Source organism: Bacillus rossius (assembly GCF_032445375.1).
Source record: "Bacillus rossius redtenbacheri isolate Brsri chromosome 9 unlocalized genomic scaffold, Brsri_v3 Brsri_v3_scf9_1, whole genome shotgun sequence".
Taxonomy (NCBI): domain Eukaryota; kingdom Metazoa; phylum Arthropoda; class Insecta; order Phasmatodea; family Bacillidae; genus Bacillus; species Bacillus rossius.
Window position 1 is genome coordinate 2,802,813 of NW_026962012.1, and position 21,065 is coordinate 2,823,877.

Below are 21,065 nucleotides of genomic sequence, written 5' to 3' on the forward strand. Positions count from 1 at the left end.
TAAACCCATATATATAATTAGGTTTATACATATATATATATATGTTACACATTAGTTTAGTATTTTGTCCCCATAAAATGTTTGGCACGGCAATATTTCTATAACAATTTTTCCTCTAGTGTAGGTATATACATACGAATTTTATCTGTTAACTGTTAAAACTCAAGATTTATAAACTAAAAATTGGTCATTTAAAAAAATTTCCTTAAACTTTTATAATTACATCAAATATGTTTAAAAATCAAATGTTCATGAAATCCATACGAGAGACACAAATACAACCAGAAAGCTTCACGACTTAATTTAATGAATGTATGTTCACTCATTTGGTGTGAATATGAGCTGAAATGTCCAAGATGGATAGTACAACTTCATTTACGAGCAGAATGTCGTTTCATGACCGTAACATCTTGCGTTCAGACATTTGGACATTACTCAATCAGAATTAAAAACAAATTATTTCGTGTTCACAAAAATGCATAGTAATATATTCTTTCAGCGCAGATAATGAGCGAATTGAATAGTCACCAGTCATTGCTTCTCCTTACCCCCCCCCCCCTCATACTTAAGCATGTGTCCCGTTATCACAAGGCGGGGTTCTTATCATATATGCCCCGTCTGCCTCTCACTCGGCTGGCAACAGCGTGATAAATGTCTGCCTGAGCCCGAAGATAGCTGGGATATTCACGTGTCCATAAATATGCATAGTAATATTCACTCAGTGCAGATATGAGCGAATTGAATAGTCACCAGTCATTGCTTCTCCTCCCCCATCCCCCCCCCCTCCTTCTGAAACATGTGACTCGTAATTACAAGACGTCTTTCACGCCAAGCGACAAACAAATTTGCGAAATGAATTGTGGGATTCTTATCATCATTTTCTCCATCTGCCTCTCACTGGGCTCGCAACAGAGTAAAAAATGCCTGAGCCCGAAGATAGCTGGGATACTCACGTGCTCATAAAAATGGCGCTAGGCGAGGCTGGCGCTCGGTGCCAGTGGTCCACACTCGTACTTGAGAAACGTGCCTACCGCCAGCTCGATCGCTTCAAGCGAACATCACCCTGCCTGGAAAAATCAGTTGGTAGTTGATGAGTGGAACGCTGTTCTCAAGCTGAAACCACAATAGCGCTACGCGATGGATGCGACGCGAATGAAATATTTACTAACCAATCGCTTGCAATACATCCGTGACGTCACTGCGAACCAATCCGCGGTAGCGACAGACTTTCTTGTTAGAAAGATTTTATGTTTCCACCGCGTCGCGAGCGCGACGTTATTGGAATGTGTGTCAGAATTTGGTTTTGTTTGGCTGAGCTGGTGCATTGGTAATACTTACTATCATTAATCGTGAATGTTTTTTCCCCAGATTTAGTTTACTATATATTTTTCTGTGAGATCTTTGAAACGTGTTCATGCACGGTGATTTGAATCAAACGTGGGTATTTCTATCAAATATGTCTATTTAATATATATATATATATATGTTAATTTTGATGGCTGTCGTATATATGATGAGTTTTACATAACGAAAAAAAAATCATATATGATGCGGTAGAAAAAAAAACTTCAGACAAAACGGTTGTGGATAGTGTCGCTACGCTACCATAATTTTTTTTTTGCGTAAAAACGTCTCTCGTGGACTATCAGGTATAATATCAGAAGAAAGAAATGAAACCGGCCGAATGATCGATTATTGACAAGTCAATTGTGATGTTATAATGTTTGTATAACGGTTGGTCAACCAGATACCGCAACCAGGCTTGCAGCGTCGAAACCCGCACGTACGTAGGTTGACTTGTGCGCGATGTTAACGTTTTAAAATTTGCATGATGTGCAGACTTACTCCTTGAATGTCCGTACGCCTAACTTTAAGGTTTGCTAAACCATCATTACATACTGATAATCTAAAATGACAGTAAACATTAATGTGCAAAAAAATTTTTTTAATAAAGCATAAAACTACATCGTTAGAAATTATTTATTTATTGCCTTATTTTAAGTGGCGAAGTTAAGGCGTACCCACCTTGTCTTACACTTAACCACATACATCTTTACTAACTAGGTACATACATGCAAAGTAAACCTGATAAATGTAATAGCCTACACATACCAAAATTTGTCACAAATACATTTAAATAAAAACTAAACTATCATATCAGTACAAATATAAAAATAAAAAAATAGCATATAAGATGCACGTGAGCTACCTGAAGTATAATATATTATAGGAATACATATTATAAAAAGGCCTTTTTTAAAATCTATCTAATACTTAAGTTATAAAGATTTAAATATATTTAACAACCTAAATATTTTTGTAAAAACTAACAAAGACACAAACAATTTCAATAAATTATTACGATATATTAAAAAAAAAATAATAAATCTTCGTGGGAAAACTACTGGGTTCGTAAATGAATAGCCCCAATTAAAGAATTTACTACACAGTTTTATTGATTGCCACTATTTACATCACTAACAAATAATCTTCTAAAAATGCCTTAAAATCAATTACACTTAAAAATGTTTACTCCCCAGTCACTCGGTTCTTACACACCGCACACCTCGCTTGGCCGCACCTCTGGCGCAACTCTCGCTGCAGCACCCCATCGTGAACCTCCGTCGTGGGACGCCGTCGCTGCACTCCGCCACCACCGTCGCACTTCCCTTCGCCGAGGTCCGCTCGACGCTTCGCTCGGAACTTCGCTCGGGACTCTCGCCGCACCCGCGGCACTCACGCCGAGAAACTCGCTCGCCCAGGAACTCCACCGCACCAGCGACACTAACGCCCCGAAACTCCGCCACACCCACGACACTAACGCCCCGAAACTCTGCATCACCCGCGGGACTATCGCCCGGATCAACTCCACTCTCAACTCCTCGGGGGCTGGCGTCCTGGGCTTATATAGGCCCAGGCGTCACTTCTAGAAGTCGCGAGCGCGGCTGGGGCCAGTCGCGTAATTCCGCGCCGACCCGACGCCAGATATCTCTAGAAAGGCGTCGGCAGCTCGCATGGCGGCGCGTGGAACTCCCCAGCTGTCAGGTGTTAGGTTAACGGCGCCGCGCGGTGAGCGGTGGGATGGAGGGGGGAGGGGGAAGCGGCGACCCTTGTAATCTACCAGTCGCGCGCGGTACATCTCACCTTGCGGCGGGCACGTGACATCAGTGGCCGTGCGGGGCCGCCAGCCAGCCCTGCACCTGCGCGCTGCGGCTCTGCTTACGTTTCGTTAACAATATATACCATACATTTTCTACAATAAATGATACATATACATGTACATTCACACATATTCAATCACACATATCTGATACCACAGCTAAACCTGATTATTGTAGCTAAGCAAGTACAGAATTTTTTTTTCAACGAAGAACACACCTCAAGAAAACGAGGTGCTCGTTGTTCCAGATAATTGTTTCTTAGTAGACACTACACCGTATTCCGACTTCCTTGTTCTGTGGTCCGTATAAACAAGGTAGACACGCGCCGGAAGTAAGAAGAAAGTTTTTGCCGTTTAGTTAACAAACAAGTATTTGGAGGGTTTTTTAATGTTCCGAACATACTCTTGTAAATTCATAGTAAAAGTACCTAAGCAAAAACCTTATCTGTAAAATACCGAAAATATCCGTAAATTTACGAAGAACCGTGGGTAGTTCGTAACCAACATTCTTCATTAATACAAGATGAAAATGTTTGACAGAGCACTTTTAACGATAACCCAGCACACATGCCAGCTGTGTTATAACTAACCACTATGTTTGGTCATTTATTTTTATGTAAATTATTTTGGGTAATTATTGTGAATATATATTTATATTAGTTTATATAACCAATTTCCTCACCCGATCTACTCAACGTGATATTCCTTATTTGCAGAAAGGCATTTATATTGGCCAAACGTTTGGTATAGTTTGGAAACCAGACTGACGTTTTACAAAGATGTATACATCAGCATAATAACATAAGCGTCTTCTGTTTGGTACCAATTAATAGAGCATGCCCATGTTAAACGCCTCCTTCTTTCTTCTCAGCGTACAATACTTCTGAAAATAATTAAAGCATATAGAAGATAAAGAAAAGCAGATAAAAAACTTAAAGTTCTTTAAAACAGTTAAAATATGTTTTTCTCAACACCTGGGCTTCTGTGCATGCTTGTGAAATGTGACCGACTGTTTACTGTTGACAGTGAACGAAATAAAACATTTTAACACACCAAGTTACACTCTCTACTGTACAAATCTAACAGAAATAAAGCCGACAATCTGTAAAAAGCACATATAATGCTTGTTAGATAATTGGGTAGAAGCAAAACTTATTCCGATCAATGTACATGTGTACATATTGTTGCTCGGTTCTCTCAGCAGACCGGAAAAAAACCTGTTCTTGTGTTGACAAGTCATTGTGATGAAAAAAAATAACATTCAAGTTCTAAATGACCTTGGTTGCCATGCCCGACGAACGAGAAGCCTAAGATGTACATCAAGTTCTGTCCCTGCCCGAACACGCCCGAATATTCACCTTCGGCCAACCTCGGGATTTATTTTATTTTTGCGCAGGAAAAATGAATTCAAATATTAAAAGTGGTCGGTTAGGTTACCTACATTAAAACACTTTAAAACACTATGGACGGTTAGTTAGGTTAGTATAGCTACATTAAAATATAAATATATAAATATATATAAATACACCCGAGGTTGGCCGAAGGTGAATATTCGGGCGTGTTCGGGCAGGGACAGAACTTGTAGGCTTCCCCCGACGAACACTCGGCTCTTAGAAACTCTGTGGTGCTGCAGACCTGAAGATAAATTTTCCTATAGCATTCATGAAAAATACCTTAAAATACTTAAACTTACCCGCAAAACAAAAGTTTGAAACCTTTTGTTACTTAAGCGTCTGACAGTCACTATGATTTAAACAGTAATGTACAGATTATCTTCACGTATCCTTCAAGGTTACAAGTTTTAACTACGAGAAAATTAATTTATATTGAACCATGAGAGTTTCAGTAAACTGTCCAGCAAATCATTTTTTTTTGTTCATCCCACTATTTCGTTAGCGCCTCTCAGAATAAGTAATATATTTCGATCTCAGCCCATTTGCCATGTAGCATCGCGTAGCCAAGTCGGCCAAATTAAATAGCATCAATTACTGATGTAGCTCGTTATGTGTAAGATATGTTGCTTCCCGCTAAAATTTTCTTTAGTTTATTTGTTATTCGTGTTTTTTTTTTGTTTTTTTGTAATCTGTTAGGTATACGTTGCAAAGTTACGAAAACTATTATTTTTTCATATAAATCGTACAAAAATGTAATGCAGCCTTGAATGAATTTCACTTATCGTGCCGTATGATTCGAATGTGATAAATGATTATAACGCGTTTTCAGAAGTATCGTTGCCTAATGCCTCGTTCGTTGTCTAATAGCAGGTAACGGTTGCGCAGTGTTTACTTTGCCAGTCTTGAGTTAAGATAGTGTAAGATATACCACTACCGCAACAACAAAACAACAACAAAAATCCTATCAATCCACACACCAAGATATTTTTAACTTGTCACCATGTTGTAGATACTGACATCGCCACTTATCTCACACATAATACATACGTGATAAAGAAAGAGACATGAGCTATAAGATCGCGATTCCTCACTTTCTGTGGGATAAAAACATGGCATTTAGCTCTTAATACCTAACCCCACACAAAAAGAATCCTCGCACAGAAAATATTCTCTTATACAAGCATGAATTAAATTAAGGCTCCAAAACATGTTTTTGAATTGACAACGTTTTTTGCCGCGTTGAGCGATTTTTTGTAGGGGAAAAACTTATGGGTTCGCGTCACCGACATGCTAGTGACGTGTTGCGCCAGACTGGCGAATCGCAGCGTCCTGTGTACACGTATACGCATATATACACTAATACATTGTATATACTCGACTGTATCATGTGCGTGTTGGACTCTTTTTTGGATGGGTTCGCATCACCGTCATGCTGTAGTAGCAGTAAATGAAGTTAATTTGGCCACGTGAATACATGACCTAGGTCTGACATCACTGTTAAGTCATAGCTAGGTAATGAATATTTACGTAATTTTTTATACCACTAACATCTGTTTTGAATAAAAAATGATGTCATGCTGACATCGTGCTGATATAATAGGTACCAAAATCATTTTCTTACGTACATTTGACGTAGAAATGATGTCATATTACACATTTAAAAACAAAGTTGTAAGTTTTTACTTCTGTTGACAGTCCCCATGACTGGCTATTTTTTTTTTTTGTTATGGCTACCATCGCATATAGCTTCCTTCACACTGTCGGAAACAGACTATGGTCCCCCCCAACACCACTCTCCCCTTTTCCCACTTCAAGCACTATCTCGCTCTGCCCCCTCTCCTTACTGGCATGACGAGCCAATAACTGCTTCGTTGCTGAGCGTAACTGCTTCGTAATGCTCTGTCTTGTTGCACGCGGTTTTTGGATTATAAAGGCGTCCGTCATGACCTTGCCACAACAGTCTGCGTTCTCAGTCGCAGCGAGACACACGTCGTGGCCCAGGTACCGCAGCTGGATATGTGTTAGCGTCATACTCGACACACCACTTGCACGTCGGTGAAAAGGTAACACAATATCTGCACTCATACGTATGTGTGAGCGTCAGACTATCTCCCGCTTTGTGTATCAACACACGTGTCTCCCGCGTTCATTTGTATTTTCTCTACGCATCAATCTTCAAATGATTTATTAACAAACAACTTTTTTAAAAAAATGTTTCTCAATAACAAATCCAATAAACATAAATTAAAATTCTATTTGAAATGTTCAGTTTTAGTGATGTAGCAATTTTCAATACCATTTTGGCCAATTTAAGGCCCAGGCATTGAAAACAACATAACTTAATTCGCAATCGTACAATGCTCTGAGTGTTTACACAATCGCTGTATTAGTATGAAGTTGAATTCGTATAGTTTTAAATTTTGCTTAAAACTGTCTCATAACTAAAGCCGTGTTACGTTAACAGCCAATCAGAAACTCAGAACCTCTTTCTACGATATCATTAGAGAACTTAATTTAATATTTAAGAAAATACGTGTGTTGACTAGTCAGTGTGGATATAATTTTCTTTTGTTATGTTCGCTACATATTGTTAAGCTATGAACATCACAGCGTTCTTCGAAGGAAATAAACTACTAACTGCAGCATCATTAATTTCTCGCAAACTTAAAAAAAAAATCAACGTAATGGGGTTAAGGTCAGGTCTGTGATGGTCAGGCCTCTGTGCTTATCAAGTGTTGTGTAGCTGCTTATCACTATAACTATCAATTTGTAAATGTTTGTGTTGTCCATCCTTGAGCTGTTATTTATTCCCTGCACTAGTAAGAGACAGCTGAAATACGTAAGAAAATGATGAGTTTATTCAAGTGTAGGCTACTAGTAACCTAATACCCCCTCCCCCTCTCTGAACACGGAGAATCGCTGTGCGCTGCAGGCCATAAGTACAGTCGATGGTGAGGTATCTCGTGAAGGTCACCCGTGTGATAACATTCGTCTAAGCCTCTAAGGGATAAGGTCACACCTAGATCATTTACATTATTTACAACTTTAAGAAAAATAGACTTCAGAAATGTCGCCTATCTGAAATTTACGCGGAATGTTTCTAGACGATACTATAAAGGCGATGAAGCAAAAATAGTTACAAACTTATCTGTCATTTGCGTCATTTGACCAAAAACCTGAGTCTCGCTATCACGTCACACTTTATTTATTTTTTTCCCCTTTGGCGGACAGAAGACAATTTAAAATAGTGTATTTAGAGAAAAAAAAGTTCTAATTGTGGAAACGCTCCTTACTAAATGTCAACATTAATTCTCTTTTTTTTTTTTTTTTAACATTTGTGATTTGCTTTGTATAACTCGCTGCAGAAGAGAAGTTCAATTAATTAAAGAGTATATATGTATTTGGCTGATTAAAAAAAGATCTTGTTTGTTTGATGTTTTTTTTTAATTTTTATGGAATATTTCTCGTAAATTGATAGTACATGGGCTAAATTCTCTAAAATGTTATGGAGGTGCCTCCCATTTCAGGTCAAGATTTTATATTTACAGTAATTACAGATAAACTTGTAAACTTTTTAAATTGTTTAACTTTCACGAAATGAAAAATGTATACAACGTATATTTTTTGCACAATTAACTGCCAAAGTTACATTTTTAACGTTTTTGGGTTGTACAAATAAGGATAATTTAATTTGTTGCAGAACTGAAACTTTTTAGGTTTAACTGCAATGCCATTTGCTACTTCAAGAAATTGTTTTAATTTCTTTCATAAAATATTAAATTAATTTTACCTGGCATTTCAAAAGTTTCAAATTTGTTACGATTGTGACAGCCAAGAAACATGATTTTAGTTTTTGTGATATAAATGCAATCAATATCATGAAGTAGCCAGTGGCATTGCATTTAAACCTAAAAAGTTTCAGTTCTGCAATAAATTAAATTATCCTTATTTGTACAACCCAAACACGTTAAAAATGTAACTTTGGCAGCTAATTATGCAAAAAGTATGAGCTGTATATATTTTTCTTTTCGTAAAAGTTAAACAGTTAAAAAACCCTAAAAGTTGATCAGTGATTAATATAAATATAAAATCATGACCTGAAATAGGAGGCACCCCTTATAGTCGTCCCCAACTTTTTTTTAGTTTTAAAGTGTACGAAGGAGTTAAAAAATAAAATCCATAATTGAGAGAATGATAGCACAGTGAAGGAATTAATTTTATTGGGTTTTATAAAAAAAACACTCGTAATGTATCAATTGACTTTTTTTCAAAACAACGTATTAATCGATAATAATAAAACAATTTATTTTAACATACCAAACATATTTATTCAAAACATCTGTGTGAATTTATAAATTGTCTTCATAACTTAAATCAACAAGGTTTTCGTACTACTGTTTATCCTAAATTGTGCTTACTTCTAAAGATATTACGGAAAAATACATTATCTATCTAATATTCAAAATTAAAAATAAATAACAAAATGGCACTAGTACCAAACTAATATGATTTATCATTCTCCCTGTAAATGACTTTTCACGTTGAATCCTTTAACTTTTTTTGTTGCTTATCTATTTATTCCACAAAGTAACAATGTTTTGAATTATTTGAAGATCGTCATGCCAGGTAGAGAGTTCTTAGTCTTTATTTTATGGGGACTCTTCCAGCATTATTACTTTTTCATGCATCTTATTAAAGCTCGATCATTTCATAATAAAAGTATTTCACCTAGGCAAACCTCGCTATCCCATCATGCAAGGACATGATCACAAGTTTTATATTTGCAAATGTCCTTTTGTGGAGAGTAATTTTTCGAAATTTATGCCTCATGTGCTGGTTCAGGATTTTTTTTTACGTCACCTAGCTGCTGAAGGTATGTTAATATTCAGAGCCTTACCAACTTTGTAATATCAGAGGTGAAAATGTCGACATTTTAATATTATTTATACTTACGCACCTTTCCCGATATTTCTCTCGTCTTTCAATTTCTTCTTTCATTGTGCTACTTTAGCAAACATTATTGCTCGATGTTTTCTTAGCAGCCACAGTCTTCGTGAAGCAATAGCTCTCTATTACCAGCATTGTTTTGAATAACAGTTTCTGCAGGTTTCTGTCCAGATTTTTTCTTACATCTGTCCAGATTTTTTCTTACATCTGTTTTTCTATATAACAGATACCTTTAAATCACTATCACTACCGCTGATCAAAGTTGACCAAAGCTTCCTTAATTGCATTGTTCACACTCATTTTTTTTCTTCAAAAATACTCATATACTAAGACAATCGAAAATTTAAATTTTAATAAGAATTTCTTTTAAAATAGTTTAAAACAAAAAATTCCATCACTCACAGTCCAATCGACCATGTTTTTATTTCTAATATTATCATCGCCAACTTCCAAAAACAGTAACTCTGCGTCCAGTATAATTCAGAATTTATTACTCTCCAATATATTTTGTATATTTTCCTTTTGCCTTTTTTAAAACTATATACACATATATGTACAGCCAGTACTATTACAAATGAGTAAATAATAAGAAAGCAGACCGTTTATACCAGACACTTTTGGTTTAGTTTTTTTATGCTATTTGAATTTAGTGGTTGGGACAAAATAAGGGAAAGATTTTAAGGGTACTTACTTTAACTCATAATTTTTTATTTACATTAAAAGCGATACATCGGTTTCAAAATTTGGTACCCCTAGTGATGTAGTTTTAATAAAACAAAAATGTAACTTAACGATAACTCACGATCCCGATGCACACGAATCAGCAAAGACATATATATATAATCTGCTATACAGTAGCTTATATATATATATATATAATCTGCTGTACAGTAGCTACAAGTGATTTATTTTCATTTTTTTAGGATAATTTTAAACTCAGTTTTCGGGCAAATACTATTCAGTACAGACCGAAAACTTTGGCGGATTAATTTCTGGATAGGTTAAAACTCAATTAGGCTATGCATACATTATTGCTGCTTATGCTATTGACTCATAGTTCATCCGGGAGACTAATAGGCAGCCCTCAACCAAGGAAGTATTCAACCATATGTTCCCCAGTTTATACGTCCTGTTGTATGTCTATATGTCAGTGTGATAGTTTCAATAGTAATGAAAATATTTTTTAATATACAGGATGTCCGAAGTCTTTCCCTAATTACACAAATCTGTATCTTCGGCTAGCCGTACGATAAAAATATGAAAGTGGTGTCAAAATGTTAGGTCATAACTCAAGTTTTTTATAGGTTCGCAGTAGGTGTACAGTGTCTGAGGTGTAGTGCCCAGGAAGCCGGACATAATAACCAAAGAGAAAGCGCAGTTTGTCCTGTGGTACCACGAGACATGATCACCAATATCAGTGCATAGAAACTTCCAGACCACATATGGAAAGATTCCCCCTGATGTCAAGAGCATTAAGACGTGGTATGATAATTCAAAGACCACAATATCGGTTGCTAACCTTCCGAAGTCTGGTCGACCATCAACCTTAGCTGAAAGTGTGGAAGCTGTGAGACAGTCATTTCTGCGAAATCCGAAGAAAACGGTGCGAAGGGCCTCACGTGAATTACAGATCCCAAAAAGCTCTCTCCATGATATATTACACAAATGTTCAATGTTTCGTGCATACAAAGTGAAAATCGTTCAGGCTCTGTTGCCCAATGACAGTACACGTCGATATGACTTTGCGGTTGAAATGTTAGCACGTATGGAGGATGATAATGGCTATCTCCAATGAATTGCCTTATCTGACGAGGCGACCTTTTTTGTCAGTGGAGTAGTGAATCGCCATAATGTGCGCATTTGGGGTTCACAGCCCCCTGGCGAGGTGATGGAATGTACCAGGGGAAGTCCAAAAGTGAATGTTTTGTGCGCGCTGTTGCATGACAGAATTATCGGACCATTCTTCTTCGCTGATGCAACTATCACCTCTCCAGTGTATTTGGATATGTTACAACTTTATGCTGTTCCTCAGATGCTTGAGTATCACCCCGATGTCATGTTTCAACAAGACGGTGCACCACCTCATTGGGGGTTGTGGGTCCGTGCATTTCCTGGACGATGGATCGGTCGTGATGGACCAACGGTTTGGCCTTCACGCTCTCCTGACATAACCCCATTAGACTTCTTTTTATGGGGTTATGTCAAGGAAGAGGTCTACCTAACACATATACCAGATATTGCAAACCTGCAACAACGGATAACCAGAGTCATTGCATCGATCCCTCCAATGATGTTGGCTAATGTGTGGACGGAAATTGAATATCGACTAGATGTGCTACGTGCTACCAAAGGTGCTCATGTGGAAGTTTACTGATGTTTGAAAAATACTTGGATAGTTTCTCAACATTTTGTCACCAGTTTTATATTTTTATCTTACTTCTAGCCGATGTTATTAATTTGTGTAATCAGGGAAAGACTTTTCGGACATCCTGTACGTTTTGAATGTTATTTTTTTCTATTGTTTTAATAATCCCTCTCAAAATTAAAAAAAAAAAAATTGGTGTATCCACCACTAATGAACACAGATATTTTAAAATTAATACATACGATTTCATGAGTTTACAAATTGCCGCCACGTTACTATCACCTCTGTTATACTTTAACCCTTTCAGTCACACTTTGTCAATTCCTAATTTTTAATTTTTTGATTGTAACTTATCTAATTTATTTTTGTGTGTGTTGTAATAATCCTACCCTATAATTACAATATTAATGTATAATTATTTATTATAGTTAATTTATGTGTAAATAAAATTTAGTTATTTCATAGCAACAAAGAATGACGTCTTCTAGAATGTAGGTAGGCCTACACCTTACCCCACACATTCATGGTTTAACTCCATGTTTCATTGAGATATACATCGTCCACTTCAGTGGACGGATAGACTGGAAGGGTTAAAAAACCACACACACAAAATGTGGGCAATTCATTGCGTCCTCAGCCTGCGTTCATTTCTTCAGTATTGTTCAATTTCCATTTTGTTTTATTTTTTGCAGTCCTAATAATACCTTTTTTAAGTTTCATAATCTTTTTTATAATTGTATAGCAAATGAGGTGTATTCAGTGTACCTGATAGTTTCTTTTTGTGTTAGAACGTTACTGTAAACACTGAGTGTAACTCTTTATCTTATCTCCGTATGTCTCAGAATAACGCACGGTTAGTCTACACTTCAGAAAGATGAAAGTAAAGAAATTAGGATTATTTGAGCCACCAATTCTTTAAAGTATATGTTGGCATTTTTTAGACTTAAGACAAGTGTGATGAATTTAATATGTACTTTCTTATATTATAAAGAGAAAGTGTGAGTATGTTTGTTTTTAAAATGTAAAAAACCTGTAATTTACTGAACCGATTTTAAACTACCTGTCAATGTTAAAAACATTAATTATTCCAGATAGACTTAGGCTATAATTTTGTTAATATTGCCTCAAGATATAGAAATATTTATAACTAAAACCTAATAAGAACGGCCAAATTGGCGGCTTTCTTTGTTTACACTGATTAAATAGTTGCAGATATAACAATGATAGTGCACACGTAGGTTCGAAATAATATGCTATATTATATATTCTTATTCATCATACATTTCGCACACATATTATTTACATACTTTACGAATATTTGTCCAGTAATTTTGTAATTTTTTGCCATTATAATGACTTGGTTTAGTAAAAATAAAATGAAATTTGAAGGACGGATGGTAAAAAAATTATTTGGAACTTGACATTAATTTAGATATAATTTTTTATTGTAAATATTGTAACAAAACATGCTCTGTCAGAAATCTTTATCAACTCATGCAAAGCCAGGTACAACAGTTAGCAGCTAATAAAGAGACTATTTTAGAATTTATATCCAGGTTAGCTTAATGGTTCATTTATTTATATTTCCGATGCTTGGTAAATTTTCTACGGTAAAATCTGCTTAGCATTTCTCCTATGATAAAAAGGTTTCTCTAAAGATTTTGTGCTATAATTTTCTTACTTGTTTCGTTTTTCTTTCCTTGTGTGTGTGTGTATGTGACGAATCATCTTTAAATTTATTCCCGTCACGCGAGAATGGAAAATAACAAAGGAAGCAACTAACCAAATAAAAACTATTTATTTACTAACACGCACACACGCAGCACACTTGAATCCGCAGAATAAAATAAAAACTTATTTCCGTCACGCAACACGTAAACATTCCTAATTAACTTCATGCAAACAGCACCGCTGAAAAAATTATTTCATTCTCGGAACACTCCCTCCCCTTTTTTTTCTTCTTAAAAATTAGTGAACATTTAAATTATACGTGCAAACATTTGAAGAATTTACTACCGAAATAATTAAAATCCAGAAACAAATTTTTGTAAACACATGTAAAGTTTACCTCTTCTCACGCTCTAGCGTAGTATTCGTAATCGTATTGGCAACCCAGTCGATGAGAAATGTTGGGGAAATTGGGGGGAGGGGGATGTCAGTGGAGGAAAAATCCCTGTGATCCGGTTGAGTTTCAAGATATTCATTTTTAATGATAGTGGACGATATGACAATGTTATTGCTAACTAGCCAATGACCCGCGGCTTCGCTCGCGCTATTTCAGGGTATTGCTGATATACCATTGAAAGAAAAGTATGTGATTAACTCCAAACATTTTTACCAAAGCACCAGACACAATAAATTGGCAGGCGTTTTAAAGATTTAATTAATAAAAAAAAGTTCGAGAATGATATTTTTACAGTGGTTATGCACAGGCTTTTTTAAAAATTTTATATTAATTAAATATATATTTTACCTTGATGAAATCACACTTATCTCTCTTTCATATCATGAAGTAGAAAATAAAAAAAGTGTTTAAAACACGCCTATATAATTATAATTAAATTTATTATTTTGTATACACTTACATTTTCATTAATTTTGTTTAAATCCAGGTATTAGACGATTCGTATTACTAAAACAAATTCTGAAATATTTTACCCTCCTCCTCTTTTCCCATGGGCATGCCTATAAAAAAGTATGATAATATCCGTTAACTAAATAAAAAAACTATCCAGTTCTTTTATACTGCAGATGTGAATTCTAAAATAATTATAGTAAACTTACATTTATATTGATTTAAATTTTTCTGGCCAATACTGATTCAGTAAATTCCTTAACAAATTGTTTTATGTTTTGAAATAATATTATCCCTGTTACATCTTATAAGGTGATATTTCGGAAAACGTTGAATAAGAGAAGGTAGCATAAAGTTTGTTTATTAATTATTGCTAATATCTTAATTAAGTTTGATTTGATCAGAAGATTTTTTTAATGTTAAAACTATATTTAGAATATTTCACATTTTAATAGTATGACTTCAGTCAGTAGTAAAAGAAAGTTAGTATAATTTACATCTCACTTGATTAGCTTCAGAAATACGACTTTCATGATAAAAAAAAGGATCACATTTTCACCCCTGTTGCCGTCGAATATAGAAAAAAACTGAAAAGATAAAAAAATTTCTTTTTAATCATATAATGCACATTATTCTCAATCAATTTATCTCCATTTAATTTTCTTGGATATATTATTTATTAGTATAAAAACTAAAGTGCCTTTGTTTCTCTGCCTTTAGGATCGATTTTTGTGTAAAAACACAATACGGAATTAATTATTTAAGATGTTCATACTGTTTCTTACATCCATCTTTATATGCTATGGAGACATGAGTTTTTTATGATAAAAGCAAACTTATTCCCTTTTCACACAGTTAAAAATTTAAACCCGGAAGTTTAGAAAAATAATATTGGTAAATCTATATGTTTATTGTTCATACTTAATTTCTTATCCTTTGATGTAGTAGATTCATAAATAGGATTTTTTTTAACAGTCGTAATCCTTTTACACTCCTTAGAGGCGGAAGCTTGCAAATTGATAAAACAATAATTTGTGTATTTTATTATTCTTAAAAAAAATAATTTAGTTTTGGAAATACTATTTCTTAAATAAATCAAAGTTAATCCCTTTTCACAACCTTAAAATACAAAATTTAATATTTTATAAAATCTATGCAATTCATCAATATAAATGCAAGTTTTTTCTCAGTTTCATTTAGTTTTAATTGAATAGGAAGATTTCATTTTATTAGTTTTAAAAACACGTGCCCCCTTTAGCCCACTTACAGTTTTAATTTAAAAAAAAATTAAGAATTGTGGTTGGAGGTTTTCGCATTTTTATTATTGGTACCCAATATTATTTATTATGCTTAATTAAACTTGGAGGTATAACTGTTAATATTAAAACTATATTTACCCTTTTTTCACACCTTAGAATTTCGAAAAATGGTAAAATTTTGCTTGGTAGTTTTCTTATGTTAATATTGATCCCCAATATATTATATTTTCCAATGTTTGGTTAAATTAGGAGATTTAATTAATCATCTTAAATCGATTTTTACCAATTTTTCACACCCTTATGGTTTAAATTCTATGATTATATAAGGTCTGGATTAACCTTTCTTCTAAAAAAAGTTTCTACAAGATCTATAATATCCTCCATATAAAAATGAATCCATAATTCCCTGGTATCACTATAACTGAAAAGGACCTTACTAATTTAATTAAATAAAAAACAAAATATATATTGTCAAAATAGTGTTTATTCCATAGGATTCAATAATTCCACTAATGTTTTTACAAATTGCTATTGAACAACTTGGCATTTTTAAGTAAACAATGAGCTCAATACCACGCGCGCTCTATAAATCAACTAATAGTATCTGTACCCCTCAAGATCAGTCTAGTAGTTTTCGCTTGTTGCTGGAACAAACAAACAAACCTACAAACAAGCAAAAATGTTTTTTTTTAACTAAATTATTGTGTTTTTAATAATGTAAATAGCCATTTTCAATAGTTTTTTTTATTATTTCATACAATGTACAGACTTCTATCTCAACAGTTTTATTATTAGTATAGACAGAATTCAATGGAAACCTTACAAGTTATGCGGTATATGCAGATGGTAGTATGTATTGGGGGCTCGGCGCCTGGATAATGGGTGTTGTTTCGGTGTCAATTACGCCATCTTTGATTTTGACGTCACGGCAACCATATTGGATGACCTGGATCCCTGAGGTTATACAGGATGACCTTGACCCCAGCCGCTATCTTGGATTGTGACATTACAGTCGCCATTTTAGATTTTATAACTTTCTGATATTTTGTTTTCTAGTATTTTCTGACATTTTGGAAACCACCATTTTGTTTTCTAGAACTTCTGCCAACTTGGATTTCGCCATCTTGTATTCTAGTAATTTATACCTTTTTGAATTATGATATCGCATCCACAATCTTAGGTTATGACGCCACAGCTTCCATTTTGTCATAATACTGGTTGGCATAATATCTACCTTGGCGAAAGTGGTGGGGGTCAGTCTGCCACTGTCATCACAGGGGAGGATTTTTTTTGCCCTTACCGGATTCGAAACAATGATACCGTGCTCAATGATGTAAAGTAGCATTATATTAAAATTTTATTAAAGGTGTAATTAAATAATTTTTTCTCGATTTTTTGGTAACAATTACGGATTTTAAAGATTGCAGCCGTTACTGAAGTTACAATTATGATGTAATTGAAAATGGTGGAATATTCTAGAATAAAAAATGGCAGAAAGTTCTAGAATACAAGATGGTGGAATCCATTATGGCGGGAAAACCAAATTGCGGATCTAAATGATGGCCGGGGTAATGGTCAAAGTCAAGATAAAGTTAATCCAAGTTGGCCACCGTGACGTCAGATGATAGTCGGTCATTGACCCCGTCCACCATCCACAAACCGGAACCAGTTTCCGGACTTACGTTCAAATACTACTTGCAATGTATGGCGGGCAACCTCACGTTTGCGACAAGGTTACACACGAATGGTCCTGTGCCTGATGTAACTCGCAGCTGATGTGGAAATGGTTCTCCGAGTGCGAGTAGATTTGTGTTAACCTGCATAGTTCCTGTATGTATAAATTTGTGCAACAGTTCGTGCCTTCAATTGTCGTCCGAAAATGTGATTATAATAATAACTCTTAACGTGTTAGATATTAGTGCAGCAGGTGTTGTAGTTAGTTTGTACCTGTGGAAACTTAAAAGGCACATTAAGAATCGCGCTTTCAATAGGACCAAAATATATCTTCTTTTGCAAGACGTTTTATCATATGTTCCGTGCAAGGCATCTTTAAATTAATCACTGCCCTTTTAGGGAAACTGAGAACTCTCAGCTGTGTGACGTGTGTGGTGATAGATTTTCATGTGAAACTGCTGTGAGAAAACATGACAAAACATGCAAACTACTTGCTTCACATTCCAGGAAGACAGAAGGAATCGATAATGTAATAATTTTTATTTGTGTTGTTTTATTTATTGAAACTGGGACTTTAACTTTTATATTAATTTTATATTTATTGAGGTTATATTTAATTTAAAAATTTTAAGCCAAATAAGGCTTTTTTTGCATTAACCAAAGGTCGAACTAAGGACAGAAAACGATTGAATGAATAATTGTATTAATAGAAAATGTTTGAAATTTAATTATTTTTTTCCCGAATATTAAGGTAAATAATTAAAGATTTTAAATGTGGCAACCAAAATGGCACACAAGATGGTGGATTCTAAGAGATCTGACTGCACTCTAGCGATACAAAAATAAACTAATATGGTGGTAGTATACTAAAACACGAAACCAAGATGGCGGATCCAATATGGCCACCATTAGGTAATACTGGTTGGCATAATACCTATATATTCTTTTGTATTATTTGTAAAGGGCCAGTCCATGATGCAAATGAGTTTTTTGTTAAAAAATGTAATTATGTACATAAGTTTTAAGAATTTGTTCAATTTTTTATAATCATAATAATAATGGATATTGAAGATGGCGGAAGAACATTTGTATACTACTGCATATTTGATCGGTAATGTTACAGTCTTTAGAGATTTTTATTCTTACGAGGCTTAAATAATTGTTCATAAATTAATGGATTGGAGGCCCAACAAAATTGTTTGCCCTTGGTTTCTCTCGGCGGGCTTGCGTCATGGAAACCGACACTAAAACATCAGTGCGTGAGAGGCGGCATCATCGTAAAAAAAAAAAAAAAAAAAAAAAAAGTAAAAAAAATAAAATAAAATGTATCCTTGGAAGAATTGTGGGATTTTTTTTTTCTTTCAAAGAGCTGCTGTTTGTGAACGTGGTCATTTCCCGAGTGAGGAATTGCCTTCTAGCGGCAACGAGGAACACGAAAAAAAAAAAACTATAATTGAGGACAAGCCAAGGAGCACCATCGCTAACGACTGTTTTACAACCCCTGGAAGATTACAGTAGGCACGTTCATGTCGTAGGAACGAATATGATATACACGAACGTGTTTTTTGTTACTGCTTCGTAGCTTTCGGAATTTGGTCACGTCAAAGAGTTCGATGAATAGCTACATTCTTTTGCTATGATGAAATAATTCAACATTTAATACTGTTGTGTTGTTATTTATTAGTATTTTCCTAACAGTTTTCGCTTCATGATGTTCCTTTCATACTTGATGGAACTGAATTAGCATAATTTTTTTTTAAATTTTAAACAGTAAAATATTGAAAATACATTCCACGGATGGAATTCGAGCGATATGTTTCGTGGCTAATATGTGTACAAAAATATTTTTAAAAATTATTTTTAACACTATTTTTGTTTTAATGAAAAACATTACTTGCTATGGATGTGGATAAAAATTACGTAATTATGTCTCACTTATAATACGAAATTCTGATACGATTTCAACTTAGAATTCTTTGGAATAATGCCAAACGTGATATATGAAATTGTATTTCAATTACATTTCTTGAAGCGAATCACTCGTAATTTCCGCACCCGCCGCTAAAGTTCGTTGCCGGACGTTGACTGTCGCATTACAGAATAGAATTGAATTATATATAAAAGAGAGCTAGAGTGATAGAGAGATAGAAATGTGTAAATATATATGGAGATTATAGAGTGAGATGGAGGGATAGAGAGAGAGGGATAAAGGGAGTTAGAACGAGGTATAGATAATGAGATGGTAGATAAAGCGATACATAGATGTATAGAGATATATAGAGAGAGATATGTATATAGAAGAGAGTGATAAAGAGTGGATATAGAGAGGTAGAGGATCAAAGAGAGATAGAGTGATGATTTGTATATGTGTACCTATTTGAAAGACATTTAAAAAAATATTAAATGAGGCATTGCAACACATGCTGGGCATTAGCTAGATAATGGAATCTTTTCAGTATCAATAATCTTTCATTATTCCACTTTTTTCTACAATGCCTTATGGATTCTAGATTACATACAGACCATCCATTTTTAGATATTTAGAAGTAAATAAATATACAAAGGCAGAAAAACGTATGCCGGGTTCTGCCAGTGATATAAATTATTTTGAACACTTGACGTACAAATTAAGAAGACAATCACTGTCGACATCTAATCTCGAAAAACGTGCCCCTTCAACCTGTGTTCAGCCCGGACCATGCGGGGTACTGCAGTTAGTACAATATAAATAGTCTTCTTTCTACGAAATGATCTGAAATTTTTCTATATAAACACCTGCATGTATTTTCCTTGGCTGTTTTAAAGAGCTAGATCTATACTTGTTGTTTCAGGTTGTACGTGCAACGCGATCTCACAACTGCAGCATGGCGATACTTTTCAACTCCTGGTTGCTCGATGCCACTTCTATCTTAGTAACAGGATTCGTGATCCTGTACTTCTACATCACCCGCAACTTCAACTACTGGGAGAAGCGAGGAGTACGCTCTGTCCGGCCAAAGCCATTCTTAGGAAGCATATCTAGCATCCTTCTGCTGCGAGAGAGCATCGGGTGCTGGCTGGCCAGGAACTACCGCGAAACGGTCGGCGAGAAGTTCTTCGGGGCGTACTTCGTGGACAAGCCGGCTCTAGTCGTACGCGACTTGGAGCTGGTGAAGAACATCTTCGTGAAAGACGCCCACGCCTTCCTCGACCGGAACTTTTCGGCGCGGGAGGACGTGGATCCTCTCTTTACCAAGAACTTGTTCGGCCTGAAGGGGAAGAAGTGGCGGCACCTCAGGGTGAAGCTGTCGCCGACCTTCACCTCCGGCAGGATGAAGAAGATGTTCTACCTCGTGGACGAGTGCGGCAAGCAGCTGGCCAGCTGCCTGCAGCAGAGCGCGTCGTCAGGTTGGTCGCATTGCGTATTTACTACATTATATGTTTTATTTAAAATGCTATGTTTACCAAGAGACTATATCGTATCACTTCAGCAATATTATCTTACCTTATACAGAACCATTGCCAGTTGGTAAAAAAAAAGTATCAAATAGTTCGTGGATGTTATTCTAAGCACAATTTTTTTTTTTTTTTTTAGGAAACCCAGTGTCTCTTGATGTTTACTCGGTTTTAATGACAGTAATTACCTTGATTTTAACCCAATCTAATGAAAATAAAATAGTTACGAATAGCAATTAGTCCTGTAATAGATTTA

The 21,065-nt window shown here is 35.2% G+C and overlaps 1 protein-coding gene across 2 annotated transcripts in view; it reads left to right on the forward strand.

Annotated features, from left to right (window-relative positions):
* LOC134542745 (cytochrome P450 6j1-like) overlaps positions 1–21,065 on the forward strand; it is a 75,788-nt gene that overhangs the window by 43,588 nt on the left and 11,135 nt on the right. Inside the window, exons 1-2 of one of the 2 annotated variants that reach the window (XM_063387244.1) lie at positions 6,458–6,617; positions 20,206–20,761. In XM_063387244.1, the coding sequence (XP_063243314.1) occupies positions 20,239–20,761 (523 nt within the window). In that variant the 5' untranslated portion in view covers positions 6,458–6,617; positions 20,206–20,238. Of the gene's footprint in view, positions 1–6,457; positions 6,618–20,205; positions 20,762–21,065 lie in introns of those variants that run through there. The other variant, XM_063387243.1, reaches the window with a different exon arrangement.